The following is a 14,696-nucleotide window of genomic DNA, read 5'->3' on the forward strand; positions in this document are numbered from 1 at the left end:
CAGTTTAAATTCAGATTTCCAAACAGTCACTAAATTGGTATGTAACTAGCTCACAAAACTAGGGGGGGTGTTGGGGAAATTCGGGGGGGGTGTACACCCCCCCCGGGGGGGGGGTCCTAGGAAAATCACTGATCATTCCAGGGCACGAAGGAACTGTGGAGTGGTGGCTGGTATTAAAGGGCTGATTACTGTGGACTGAATTACAAACGTTGCCTCTTTAACAGCAGCAACCGAGTTAATGCAGCAATAGGGAGCCAGTCGCTGTTGCCCTGGATGCTAGGAAAAGGAAGGGTGGGTTTATGAAATGGGGCGCCCGGGCGCACAAGGTTTGTTTTGGCCAGTCCCAAATACTAACACTGCATCACCCGTTAATGTAGGGAACCAGCATCTCTGGGCTGCTGCTTTCTCCCATCCCCGCCTCTTCATGGGCTGGAAACTGAGGAGTTGCGGAGATCAGACAAATCGCTGAGGAGCCTCTTCCAGAGGCGTCCCCGCAGGCACTGCCGCGTGTGCCGGGGCTGCACGGAGCCACTCTCCCGCCAGGAAATCCCGGGGAGAGAGAGAGGAGGCGCAGACGGCGGGGAGGGAGCAGCGGGGCTGTCGGGCGGGGGAGGCGGGAGACTGTAAGGCCGAGCAGCCGGAGGGGGAGGAGAGGAAGGGAGGGGTAGCTGCCTGGCAGAGAGCACAGCGGGGAGGACGGGAGCGGCGCCCCGCGGGGTCTCGGCCCCCTGGCTGGCTGGCGGAGGCGGGACGCGGTGCTGGCCGCGCCCGGGGCGCTGGGCTGCAGCCGAGCAGTCCCGGTGCCGGCAGGATGGGCTGCGGGGGGAGCCGAGCCGATGCCATCGAGCCGCGCTACTACGAGAGCTGGACCCGCGAGACCGAGTCCACCTGGCTGACGAACACCGACACCGAGCCCCCGCCGCCGGCCTGCGGCCACGAGAGCACCCGCGCCGAGGCCGGACTGCGGGACCAGGGCGCGCCGCACCCGGGTGAGTGCTGGGCTGGCCTGGGCTGGGGGGGTCCCCGGGGCCGCAGCCAAAGCCCCTCATCTCCTGCTCGGTCCCCGGGGCGAGCTGGGCTACTCCGCCGGCTCTGAGCTGGGGCCGGTTGGCTGGCCAGCCATCGTCCCCCCTTCCCTCCGGAGCCTAGGAGCGGGCACAGCTCCTAGCATCTGCCCCGGGGGAGCCCCGTGTTCGTGAGCCGCAGACCCTGGGTCGGCAGGACAAGCGGCTTTAAACCAGCGGCTCCGGCTGATCTGCTGCGAACCTGGCCGGCGAACAGCATTTGTACATCGCGATCAGACAAAAGCGAGGGGTCGGGAGCTCGCTTGTTCCTAGCGATCTGTGAAGTATGGGCCCTTTCTGTCTCGCACGAGTATACCACGGTACTGCCCCAATTAAGCTAGCCCCAGTTATTGGAAATTCCCGCTGAAGCCTAACATCTGGCACATAGAAAATGTCCTCACTTATGTGAAACACAAGATATTTGAATCCACCCTCCACAAACGGCCTGTCTGAATCTCTTTATTGTTCTGTTAAGAGTTTAATCAAATGCGTGGACACGGGTTTGCAACTAGCACCAAAGCGGTATTATATATAGTCTATTTCTCTTTTTCCCCTTGGGAAAAGATGCTTTTTTACGCCTATTAGGAAATGCAGGCATCTAAGTCTGCACTTTAAAAACTTCGGAATTGTACAGAGCACTGCACCGTGTATCAAAAAAACCCCTTCACTGCCTCATAACCTATATAGTTTCTTGTAGTTTCCAGTGGACATGGAGAAAAGGAGGAACTTTCACATTCCTGGGCTTTTATTAGAAAAAAGATTGTTCTCTACCTACCACACTTTGATAATGATGCTTAATTTTTTGAGAGAGAACATATAAATGGCATTAGTTTTGTGATAATCCCACTGGAAGAGAATGTGGCTGTATGGTCTCTTGGTGCAGAATAAATGACCATGCAAAACAAGGCATTGAGGAGTATATTTTAAAAGTGGCACAAATCAGCCAACCCTCCCTTCTTTAAAACCCCTCTGAAAATAAAATTCAATGGACCATGACATTGCAGAAAATGAAATTGACCTAACAGTGTGAAATAAGGCAATTGACCTGCAATTTTGACTTTTTATTTTTAACATTTGTGACATTGTTAACCAGCAGTGGATCTAAGAATTTACAATGGGGAAAGACAGGATGAGAGAGAAAGGGGAGGTGAGATTCAATATGCAAGTGTTAGATAAATTAGATTCTCAGGGCATTTCAATCTGCCTATGGGATCATAGAGACAAGAAAGAGAAAACACTTAAGTTATTCTTCTGTTTTTCTGGCAGTCTGGGATTGTTCTTACAACACATTTTTCTGTATTGTTGGAGCTGTGTTGGCCCCAGGATATTACAGAGACAAGATAGGTGAGGTAATACCTCTTATTGGACCAACTTCTGTTGGTGGGAGAGACAGGCTTTGGAGCTACATGGAGCTCTTCTTCAGGTCAGCTATTACTTCACCCATCTTGTCTCTCTAATATATGTATTTTAGTGTTTTGTCCACTCAAGTTGTAAATGCTCCAACCAATGGAACTACCACCACCTCCTTCGATATGGTAAGTTCTTGGGGTGATGTGCCAGTATGAGACAGGGTTGCTCCTACTACATTTTAGGTATTATCACAGAACAAACACTGCAATAATAATAATGAGTTAACTTAATTCTATTGGGAGGCTATTTCTTAGTTATATCTCACTGTCAGGAATTTTTCCTAATATTCAAACCTGGATTTTCCCTTTCTTGGTTACCCTGTCATTCCTGGTAATACTCCCATGTACCACAATAAATAATCTACCTCCTTCTTTGGCATTAATATCTGTCAAAAATATTTTCAGAATGCTAGTACATCCTTCTTTCTGACAGTATATTTAGCTCTATTTATGTACTTGCACTATAGATAAATGTGTGTGTAGACAAACCTATGATATTTCATAACATTTTGGCATAACTTTTTATTAAATAAAATTGCAATTCATTACTGTATATCTTTTTTTAAATCTTCTGCCCCCCTCCATATTTCACCTTCCCTTTCTTCCTGTTTTAGTTTATTTTCTTTAGGTTATTTATCAGTCTTTTTACATCTTTTTAACATGAATGTTTAAATAAACTAATAAATTTGAACATCTCTGTATTTCTCACAAGAGTAAATACAGAACAATATTAATTGTTATAAACCAGTAAGTGAAATATTGAAAACTGTAAAAGAACAGATCCTCTGTGCTCTGACCAGGATCATAACAATGGTAGAATATATTCAGTAGCAATTCATGAAAGTCCAAAGCTGAGCCTTTGATAGCACCAAACAGCCTTTCATATTGAAGAGGGAGAGAGAGATAAAAATACAGGTAACATTATTAAGCATTGCAGGTGATGAAATTGAAAGAAACCTTTTAAAAGACAAACTTGTCTAAACTTAGGATGAGTGGTTTCCAGTAGTGAGAAATGAGATTTTCTAGCAGAACACTGATAAGAGCCTCCATTTCATTGTAAGCTAAGAACTTGTCATAGAATCTTTGTTTCCCAAGCCTCTGCCAATGCTTGGGCTATAGTTGGGAATAATAACAGTACTATTTTTCCATAGAAACACATAGGGCTTCATCATGCAACTCCTTACATTTGGTTCTTCTCACTTTAGTTGCCTGATTAACTTCAGTGGAACTGCACGAGTAAGGGTTTATAGGATCAGACTCAGTCACCAATAGGCTAATCCCTCACAAGAAAACCACAGGATAAATAATTTTCAAATAACCACCAAAACTGTAATGTCTCAGTTCATATTTATGAATAACTTGCTGCAAAAACTGTGATAAACATCTAGTGTATACGTAAACAGTCTATTAACTGCAAAACACAAACCCCCATCAAAAACCGTTAAGAGGTCCATTAACTAAATTACAGCTGAAACCAAACTCAGTATTATTACTCAGAGGTAGCTTCTTTTAAGTCATTCTATTCCCACTCCTAAACCAGCAGCCATGTTAAACTCAGTTTTTGCTTATTCCAGAAAATGACTTTGACTAATAAAACAAAATGCTGCCTCTTGCTCAAAAGGTCATATAGTCATGATCTGTCCCTTTTGATTGACAGCTCCTCAGGGCAGATACTGGCTCTTACTATGTGTTTTTACAGCATCTAGCACCATGGGGTCCAAATCTTGTCCGAGGGTGCTGCTGCATTAGGAATAACAATTCATCTTTAAATGACCAAGAAACTAAGTTAAGAGCACATCTATTGTAGCAGAGCTGAAAAGCTGCATATTGATTGACTCAGAACTCTTATTCTGTACCTCAGTCAAACACTAGTTCATTGATACAAGTAAGACTTATTTTTAATTACTTGAGTAATTTTGTTGTTTGACTTGAAAAAGCAAATAAACCTTTCTGTATTAGTTTTTGTATACTTTACAGTTGTGACATATCAAAGAACATTATCCACAGTATATTTTATGCAAATCAGCCTGACATACTGTAAAGCAGTGGTTCTCAAACTTTTTTTCATGGGCCACCTGAAAATTGCTGAGGGTCTCAGTGGACCACATAATGATCTTTCGAAATGTTGTTTGTACTGTTAGCTAACTATTGTAAAGTGCTTTGGATAAAAGCACTATATAAAAAACCCCTTAATTAATGTTTTTTTGTTCTACAAATTAAAACACACAACTCATATTAATACCAGTAGTCTTACCTTTCTAATGCGTGGCAGCCTCCAAGCTGGGGCTGGGAAGAAGTGTGGGGGTCTCTCCCTCTCTCCCCCACTGCAGCAGCTCCGAAGCTGGGGCTGGAAAGGAGCGGGGGTCTCTTCCCCACCACAGCAGCCCCAGAGCTGGGGCTGGGAAGGAGGACCATCTTTCCCTGGCAGCCGCAGTCCTGGAGCTGGGGAAAGTCGCCTTTTACTCTGGCCGCTGCAGCCCTGCACATCCCAAATTCCCTCCAGCCCCTCTTCTTACCCCACTGCTCCATCCCACCTACCTCCTATTCCCCCCAAGACCACCACCTCACCTTACATGTGCATCTTCTCCAGGTCCAGGAACCTGATTAGTGAAGCCATGCCTGCGCAGCTCCACTAATTAGGTGGGTAGCCCTTCATTCTCTCGTGTGTGGCTGCACAGACACGCACCTTAGAGGGAACTATCTGCAGACCACCTGAATGGAGCTCATGGACCACTGGTGGTCCACAGACCACAGTCTGAGAACCTCTGCTGTAGAGGAAAACATTTTCATGACATTAGCAAAGGTGCCTACTGTCAGTGGACAGCCACAAAAAATAGACTTATTAGCAGAAAAATGTATATACCGTGGGCTGAATCCTTCTTCTGAAATCATTGGCCAAAATGTCCATTCATTTAAACAGGATCAGGATTGGGCCCTTCATGAACATGTTAGGGAAATTCCACCAGAATAATAGGAGGGAAAACTCAACAGTGACACCAAAAAATTAATAAATTAAGATCAGCTAACCAACAATATCAGACTGGTATTTGGCATAATTGTCTCTATTTAGATGCATTTGTGTGTATTTTTGAAAAAAAAAATTGTTCTGTTGCATTTACTTAAGTAAAATACTAACTGGAGAATGATATAGTTGTTCTACAAATGTGTGATCACTCACAGCACCAGGAAAGGCTGATAGATATCACCTTGGCAATTAGGCTGAGGATTCCTGCTTAAGATTCAGCATACTTGAAATAAAAAGGGGTTCAAAGCACTGGCCAAATTTTTTATGGAAGTTTCTGAAAGTTGCCCTTCCCTTGTGTGTTGCTTTACAGTAGGAGAAACTGAGTGAAAGGAGCTGTAGAAAACCAGGGCTGTTTGAACACTAGTTGCCATAACAACAGAGCAGTATTGGTTATAACCACAGCGGCAATCATCTGCTGTTCCATTCACCAGGTAAACATGAAATTAAAAGTTTAACATAAGTGAGGAAACAACCATCAGGTTGCAAATGAAATTTTCATCTTGTGAAAAAGAAAGATGCTTTATTAAATCATTATATCTTTTAATATACTTTACAATAAACAGTTTCTGCTAGAGAGCTCATTAATGCAGTGTCCAGGTTCGGTAATGCATAATAAAGGCATATCAATACCCCGCTCTATGTTCTTATACCTGTCTTTTCCTCCCCCCACCTCTTATGTTCATTTAAACCCTGGAATATATAAGGAATATGTCATAATAATTACTCTGATGTTTAATCGCTTAATAGGAAGGGGTGATTTTATTACAGTCAAGTGTTGTAGTGACCAGTGGATAATTAGGACATCTTTACTGAGTGTAGATGTGTTCCAGAACTTTAGTATAAACGTAACTGTTCTATTAAATTACTAGATAATGTGGTCCATTTTTTATTGTCAACGGATTTTATTCTACATGCTCTTTCAATTTCCATTACCCATAACTTCTGCTGGGGATATATTGTATTGAACAGGCCCAGTTCTCAGCAATGAAGAAGAGAGTAAAAGGGAGGAGGAAGAAAGGAAGAAGAAATGCTAGGAAAATGGTGTCAAGTTTTCAGAAAGTGCCACTTTATGTGTACGCAAAGTTGAGTAGACACACTTCTCAAGCATTAATATCTATGCATGCAGGTAATATGCAAAACCTATGTAAATTTTATTTGTACAGTGGGTTAGTACAGATGTTTGTGCATGCATAAAAGGATGAATTGGAATAGTTTATGGATTGAGACCCCTTTGCAAATCTGTTCCTTAAAATCATGATTTGATGGGGATGTTCTCCAGATAGGCTTTGAATGGCACCAGAGCTTGCAGAATATTCAGCACCCAGGGAAGAACATATAAATAAACCTCTGTGCTGCCAGTACTGTAAGTACAAACAAAGTATTAAATGTAAAAGCAAGCCAAAAGCAATCTGAAAGAGTGTAAGACCCTGCTGCTTCAGAGGAATTAATCCGAATACGTCATTCACATATGTACCTCTTAGTTCAGTGATAGCAAATTCAATTTTTCACAGACTGTCCACCAAAGATTGATGGGAAGTACTGCAGGGACCAAAAAGAAATAACACTGATGCACAGCATAACGACCTTTCTCCCTCGGTTTTCCTGCCAAAAACAAACCACATCTTTAATTCAGCCCATGAATCAGGGAATTATAAATAACCTTAAATGGCAGTAGATGAAAAGAATAGGTAACTGGATATAGTGTGCAATAAATGATGGGAGCGAACCCACTGGAATTTGCACTACATTGAATATTTGCATTCTTCATTCAAATATATAGATATAGATAGATATAGATAGCATTCAACTTGGAATCCAGTTAAGGTTTCCACTTTGTAGCCTAACTTATATTTACATTTATTTTTAAATTAGACGTTGTCCTAGCAGATAAAGAGGAACTGATCACATAAATAAAAGTTAATGGTAGCTTAGGTACAAATGATCATGACTTGATTGCATTTATAATGTGCAAGCAGAATAAAGTTCAGACCAGTAATGTAATGTAGCCCTCTCTCCCTCTCCCTACCCGCCCCCCACACACAGTGCTTTAATAGGGCCAATTTCACAAAGCTGAAAACAATTATGAGCCAAATCGTAATTTTGGAAGAATTTAAGTAGAAAAAATATGAAAGATAATTTGGGAATCACTTAAAAACATCCTACTAGATGCCCAAAGAGCCACAAATGGGGAAGAAGGCCATGCTAGTTTAAAAAAATCAACGACCTAGTTTAGAGGGAAATGAAGGTAGCTATATAATAAATGGAAGAAAGGGAAAGTTGATAGTAAGGAATATAAATCAGAAGTTAGGCATTGTAGAAATTGATAAGGGAAAAAATGGGACAAAAGGAGAAATTTATGGCTAGCAGAGGTAAGGATAATTTTTTAAAGTTTTTAAAATATTAGGAACAAACAGAATTCTGACAATGGTATTGGTCCATTAGCAGAATTATAATGGTAGAATTATCAATAATAATGCAGAAAAGGCAGAAATAGTCAATAAATATTTATATTCTCTATTTGGGGAAAAACAGATGATGTAGTCTCATCATATGATGATAACACTCTTACCATTCCACCAGTATCTCTAGAGAATGTTAAGCAGAAGCTACTAAAGATAGATATTTTAAAATCAGCAGGTCTAGATAACTTGCATCTCAAGAGTTTTGAAAGAGCTGGCTGAGGAGCTAACTTGATTGATAAGGTTAATTTTCAATAAGTCATGGAGCACTGGGGAAGTAAATGGGATAACCCAGGTAATTATAGGTAATTATCTGATATCAATCCTGGGCATAATAGAGTGATAATAGAATGGGAATAGATTAATAAGGAATTAAAGGGGATTAATGTAATTAAAACAAATCAACGTGAATTTATGGTAATCAATCCTGTCAAACTAACATAATGTCTTTTTTTGATGAGACTACAAGATTGGTTGATAAGGGTAATAGTGTTGCTGTAATGTACTCAGGCCACGTCTATACGACGCGCTGTATCGGCGTGTTACAATCGATTGCTCGGGGATCGATATATCGCGTCTCATCTAGACGCGATATATCGATCCCTGAGCGCGCTTACATCGATTCCGGAACTCCACCAACCCCAACAGAGTTCCGGAATCGACATGGCGAGCCGCGCATATCGATCCCGCGCGGTGAAGACGGGTGAGTAGATCGATTTTAGATAATCGATTTCAGCTACGCTATTCTCGTAACTGAAATTGCGTATCTAAAATCGATTTTATCTCGTCGTGTAGACATGGCCTTAGACTTCTGTAACACATTTGACTTGGTTCCACGTGACATTCTGATTAAAAAATTAGAATGATATAAAAGTAACATGGCACACATTAAATGGATTAAAAACTGATAGATCTCAAAATGTAACTGTGAATGGGGAATAGTCATTGAGAAGATGTGTTTCCATTGGGGTTCTGGAGGGATCAGTTCTTGGCCCTGTGCTATGTAACATTTTTATCAATGACCTACAAGAAAACATAAAATGATCACTGATAAAGTCTGCAGATGACACAAAAATTTGGGAGGAGGTCACTTATTTAGAATAGTCAGGATAACTTGGAAGCTGAGCACAAGCAAACAATATGTATTTTCATACAACTAAATGAAAATCTATACATCTCGGAACAATATTGTAGGCCATACTTATAGGATGGGGAACTCTATCCTGGGAAGCAGTGACTAAAGAAGATTTGGGGGCCATGATGGATAATCATCTGAACATGAGCTCCCACTATGATGCTCTGACCAAAAGAGCTAATGCAATTCTGGAACACATAATCAGGGGAATCTTGAGTAGGATTAAAGAAGTTATTTTATCTCTATATTTGGCACTGGTGCAACAAGAGCTGGAATACTGTGTCCAGTTCTGGTGCCTGCAATTCAAGAATGATGTTGATAAGTTGGAGACGGTTCATTGAATAGCCACGAGAATGATTAAAGGATAGACTAAGAAAATAAGAATGGCCATACGGGGTCAGACTAATTCTCCATCTAGCAAAGTATCCTGTCTTCTGACAGTTACCAATGCCAGATGCTTCAGAGGCAATGAACAGAACAGGGCAATTTTGAGTGATCCATACTCTGTCATCCAGTCCCAGCTTTTGGCAGTTGGATGTTAAGGACTCAAAGAGCTCAGTCTGTTTAACTTAACAAAAAGACAGTTAAGGGGTGACTTGATTCCAGTCTATAACTATCTACGTGGGAAACCAATATTTAATAATAGGCTGTTCAGTCTAGCATAGAAAGGTATAAAACAATCCAATGGCTGGAAATAAGCATGACTTTTTAACAGTGAGAGTAATCAACCTTTGGAACAACCTACGAGGGTTGTGGTGGATTCTCGTTCACTGACAGTTTTTCGACCAAGATAGAAAAATATCCAAAGAGATATGTTCCAGGAATTATTTTGGAGAAGTTCTATTGTGTGCTGTACAAGAGGTCAGACTAGACAGTTACAATGGTTTCTTCTGGTCTTGCGGTATATTAAGCACGTGGCTAGTTCATAGATTCATCGTTTTGCTGGATCAGGGCCATAAATGGAAAACATCCATCCCATTCTCCAGATATTGTGTAGCAATTTTTCATGCCACTTTCAGTTTTATCCCTCCAGCGATCAGACTGACACCAGCACCTCTGTGAAATTAAGATGGCATTATGTTAATGACCTATATATTAGAAGCTGGAAATGTGTAGATCAGTAGAAGTAACAGAAATGTTTGGGTTGAGGAGTAGAGACAGTATTTAAGCAATATTTACTTGGTAAAGCCAATTTTTCTGAAAAGCTTTTCTATTGGTTCAATTTATTCATAGCTTCCAAGGCCAGAAGCGACCACTGTGATCATCTAATCTGACCTCTGGTATAACACAGGACATAGAGCTTCCCCAAAATAATTCCTAGAGCAGATCTTTCAGAAAAAACATCCAGTCTTGATTTAAGAGTAGTCAGTGATAGAGAATCCGCCACGACCCTTGTAAATTGTTCCAGTGGTTAATTACCCTAACTGTTAAAAAGTTACACCTGTACCTTGTTTCCTGTTTGAATTTGTCTAGCTTCAACTTCCAGCCTTTAACCTTCTATTTGTTAAATAGATGGAGCTCTTTGAGTCTATCATTGGAAGCCATGTTTCTAATCCATTAATCATTCTTGTGGCGCTTCTCTGAACCCTCTCCAATTTACCAGTATGCAGTATTCCAGATCTGGTTGCACCAGTACCAAGTTTAGAGGTAAAATAACTTCTCTAATCCTACTCAAGATTCCATTGTTTATGCATCTTAGGATTGCAGTATCTCTTTTGTTCAGAACATCACATTGGGAGCTCATGTTCAGCTGATTATTCATCAAGACCACCAAGTCTTTTTCAGTCATTGCTTCCCAGGATAGAGCCCTCTACCCTGTAAGTATGGCCAACATTCTTTGTGCCTAGATGTATATGTTACATTTAGCTGTATTAAAATACATATTGTTTGCTTGCTCCCAGTTTACCAAGCCATCTAAATGACTCTTTATTAGTGACCTGTCCTCTTCATTATTTATCACTCCTCCAATTTGTGTCATCTGCAAACTTTTTCAGTGATAATTTTCGTTTCTCTGTAGGTCCTATAAAAAATGTAACACACCCACTCATGACAATTCCCCATTTACAGTTACACTGAGACCTATAGTCTCTAATCCCTATTAATGTGTACTATGTTAATTTATATCTTTCTAATTTTTTATTAAATGTCATGTGATATCAGTAAACACTTTACAAAATCTATTACATAGCGTTATTATCTTTATCAACAAATTGTAACTCAAAAAAAATCAAGTTATTGACAGTTTATTTTCCATAAACCTGTGCTGGTTTTCTAATTACACTTCTACAATTTTTGAGAAGTCGTCCTGCTTCAGAGATAAAATGTGTATATTATGATTTGATGTGCTGAATTCAATATGACAATTACTGATTGGCTACTGTTTCAAGATTTAAGTTTTATTTTATGTCTCTGTATATTGTGTAGATAGTACAGTTTTAATCATAAAATTGTAAACCTAGGTCTTTCATGTGTTTATGGTTGCTTTACTGATAATATTCACCTGTCCTGTTATGTAACACTTAAAAATCACAAAAGGTTATATAATAAAATATGTATTAACAAAAGCAAAAAACTATTATGTACATTAGTCCTATTTCAGTGTCTACTCGGCGCTTCTTTGCTTGTCTTGTATTCATTAAATGAGCATCTCTTGTCGCTGTCCAGCAATAGTCTGCAAGCATTGATGGCTCATTTGCCCTGATAGCGTTTCTCCATTGTTGCAATGTCCTGGTGAAATCGCTCGCCGTGCTCGTCGCTCACTGCTCCGCAGTTCGGTGGAAAAAAATCTAGAATGAGAGTGCAAAAAATGTATCTTTAGTGACATGTGCAACCAAGCTTGTGATGCCTTGAGGAGGTTTTCCACCAACAACCTGTAGTTGTCTGCCTTGTTGTTTTCGAGAAAATGTATTGTCACTAACTGGGAGGCTTTCCATGCGTCTTCCTGCACGCAGTGCATGGTCAATGCATCATCTCGAAGAAGTTCACGAATTGAGGACAACAAAGCACCTTCCTTTATCTTAGCTTCACTTAACCTTGGAAATTTTCCATGGAGGTACTTGAAAGCTGCTTGTGTTTTGTCAATAGCCTTGACAAAGTTCTTCATCGGACCCAGCTTGAGTGTAAGCGTGGTAACAAAATCTCCTTGATTCAACAAGTGTGGATGCTGAACACTTTTCCTCCCAGGCTCCAATGACTGTCGGAGTGGCCAATCTTCTTGATGTAGTGGGAATCTCTTGCACGACTATCCATTCGCAGAGAAAACAGCAGTACGTTGTGTATCCAGTCTGCAGACAAGCAAGAGAGCAACAACCTTCAAATCGCCACAAAGCTGCCACTGATGTTGGTCATAGTTTATGCACTCAAAAGTTGTTTCATGTTATCATAGGTTCCTTCATATGGACTGCATGACCAACTGGAATTGATGCAAAACATGCCATTATGCAGCAAAACAGCTTTAAGACTCTTCTCGATGAATCAATGAACGTCTCCACATCTGGATCGTGAACGATGTTGAGGCTGCCATCACACATCGATGTTGTGCAGGCTACAAGATCACCTTCCATGAAGAAGAATGGACAAGATCCTTTACAGTTCACGAACATGGAAACCCTAACATCACCTGCCAGGAGATTCCACTGCTATAGTCTGGAGCCCAACAGCTAGACTAGAGCCAATCAACAATTTTAAGCATCATTTTCGTTCTCAGTGACCCAGAATTAGTAAAGTTTGACTACATTTATTTCAGAAGTATTTTGGCTGTAGAGCAGTGTTATATTACACTCTAATTCTTTATCAGTCAAGTCCATTATCTTACTTGGGATGGATGTCAGTCTACTGTCTGCAACACGTAAGGTTCGAGTAGTGTTTTAATGGGGGAGGACCAATAAGACACAACAGAGTTGGTTTAAAGCCAAATGTCTGTGTTTATTTTAACAACGGGAATAGACTACACTTTGGCTAGGGAGAGCAACGTGTTAACTCTTATCTACACTGCTTCACATAAAAGGAAGAAGCAAGGCCAAAAAATAAGTTATAAAAGAGAAAAAGGAAAAAAAATCAACTGCTTTTCTTATACGCAGAATAAAGTAAACACAAGAAATAAAAAAGGGGGGTAGAGATGGGGGAGGAGTTAGGCAAGAGCAGAAATATTTGCAGAAATTACAAAATACATACCACACTCCAAAAACAGCTGACCAGCAGCATAAACATCGATTGCATAGTGAATTAGGGGAGGTGGTCTTGTTTAATATGACACGACCCGAGCCGGCAAAATCCAGAGGAGATTACCTGGCTGGAAGGGTGATCAGACCTTTCAGCTGACACTGGGGAGCTCCTCTTGATTCTGGCGTGAGACATAGTTTTGTCTGGGGGCTTTTACTCATGTCAGTCTCAGATTGCTTCCCTTTTACATGTATTGATACCGGATTGGCCCCCTAGCTCCTTCGCCTTCCAGGTTCCGGGCAGGAGCCTTCTATGTCAGCAGAAGCTGTACTTGGCAAGCACGCTACTTCTTTGTTTGAGACATGCTTACATGTCTGTATACAGCTCACAGGGTGCACTCGGCACGCTAGGGTGATGCACACGACACCTTTGGGCTTTCCTTTAAGGAACAAGAATCTGACCCAAAATGGAGACCGTCTTGTCCTTTTACTAAAACAAAATGGCTGTGGACCGATAATTGGCCATAAAGAACCCGTGTTTAAGCGTGCACTTTAGGATTGCGACATCTACCAGACTATAATTATTCAGGTCATCCACTGAAGTCAATGACACTACACACATGCTTAAAATTAAGCACATGTTTAAGTGCTCTGCTAGTCTGTGGCCTATATTGGAAAGGATGCTACAGAAGCAAATATGGCTAAGGGTGATGAATAGGGAAAGTGGATAATTTTTTGAGGGCGTGTGGGGGAAGTTTGTGCTGCATAGCCATTTAGCATTTTTACATGTTATGGGGTTGTTTCTTTTAAAATATTGTTCATTTAAATATATATTTGTCAGAAATACCTAGTGTATTCTGATGGGCTCCTCTAAATAAATAATATTCCTCTATCCCCTCCAAAATATTTTTATTTCTTTATTTTTGGTAAATAAGTACCAGAAACCCTTAATGAATAAATTTTAGTTTAAATATTTGACACAATTGATGGAAGGGAAATTGTTTTTGCAGTTATACAAACTTGAGTTGTAATCTTTTCAGGTCTTGCCCTGAGCAAGGCTGGATCTTTTCAGCACTCAGATGGGAGATTCTCAAGGAAACCCCATGTGCCTCACTAAGGCCAGGTCTACACTGCGACTTTAAATCGGTTTAATGGCTGATATACCGATTTAACGCTGTATCCGTTCACACGACGTCATCATTAATATCGAGTTAACCGCCTCCTTAAATCGATTTCGGAACTCCTCCCAAACGAGAGGAGTAGCGCTAAATTCGATAGTGATAAACCTCGGGTTAGGGTTAGGTCGTGGAAGACACGGAATCGACGTTACTTGGCACTCGGCAAGCATCCCCAGAGTGCTGCACTGAACCGCTCTGGACAGCATCTGAACTCGGAGCCAGCGGCAGCAGGTAAACAGAAAGCCCCCCGACTTTTGATTACATTT

General features: G+C 41.0%; 1 protein-coding gene across 1 annotated transcript in view; it reads left to right on the forward strand.

Annotated features, from left to right (window-relative positions):
• Positions 1–708: 708 nt before the first annotated feature.
• BAALC (BAALC binder of MAP3K1 and KLF4) overlaps positions 709–14,696 on the forward strand; it is a 45,156-nt gene continuing 31,168 nt past the window's right edge. The window contains 1 exon segment of the mRNA XM_075063182.1: positions 709–989. Within this exon segment, the coding sequence (XP_074919283.1) occupies positions 812–989 (178 nt within the window). The 5' untranslated portion in view covers positions 709–811.

Source organism: Chelonoidis abingdonii, chromosome 2 (genome assembly GCF_003597395.2).
Source record: "Chelonoidis abingdonii isolate Lonesome George chromosome 2, CheloAbing_2.0, whole genome shotgun sequence".
Classification (NCBI taxonomy): domain Eukaryota; kingdom Metazoa; phylum Chordata; order Testudines; family Testudinidae; genus Chelonoidis; species Chelonoidis abingdonii.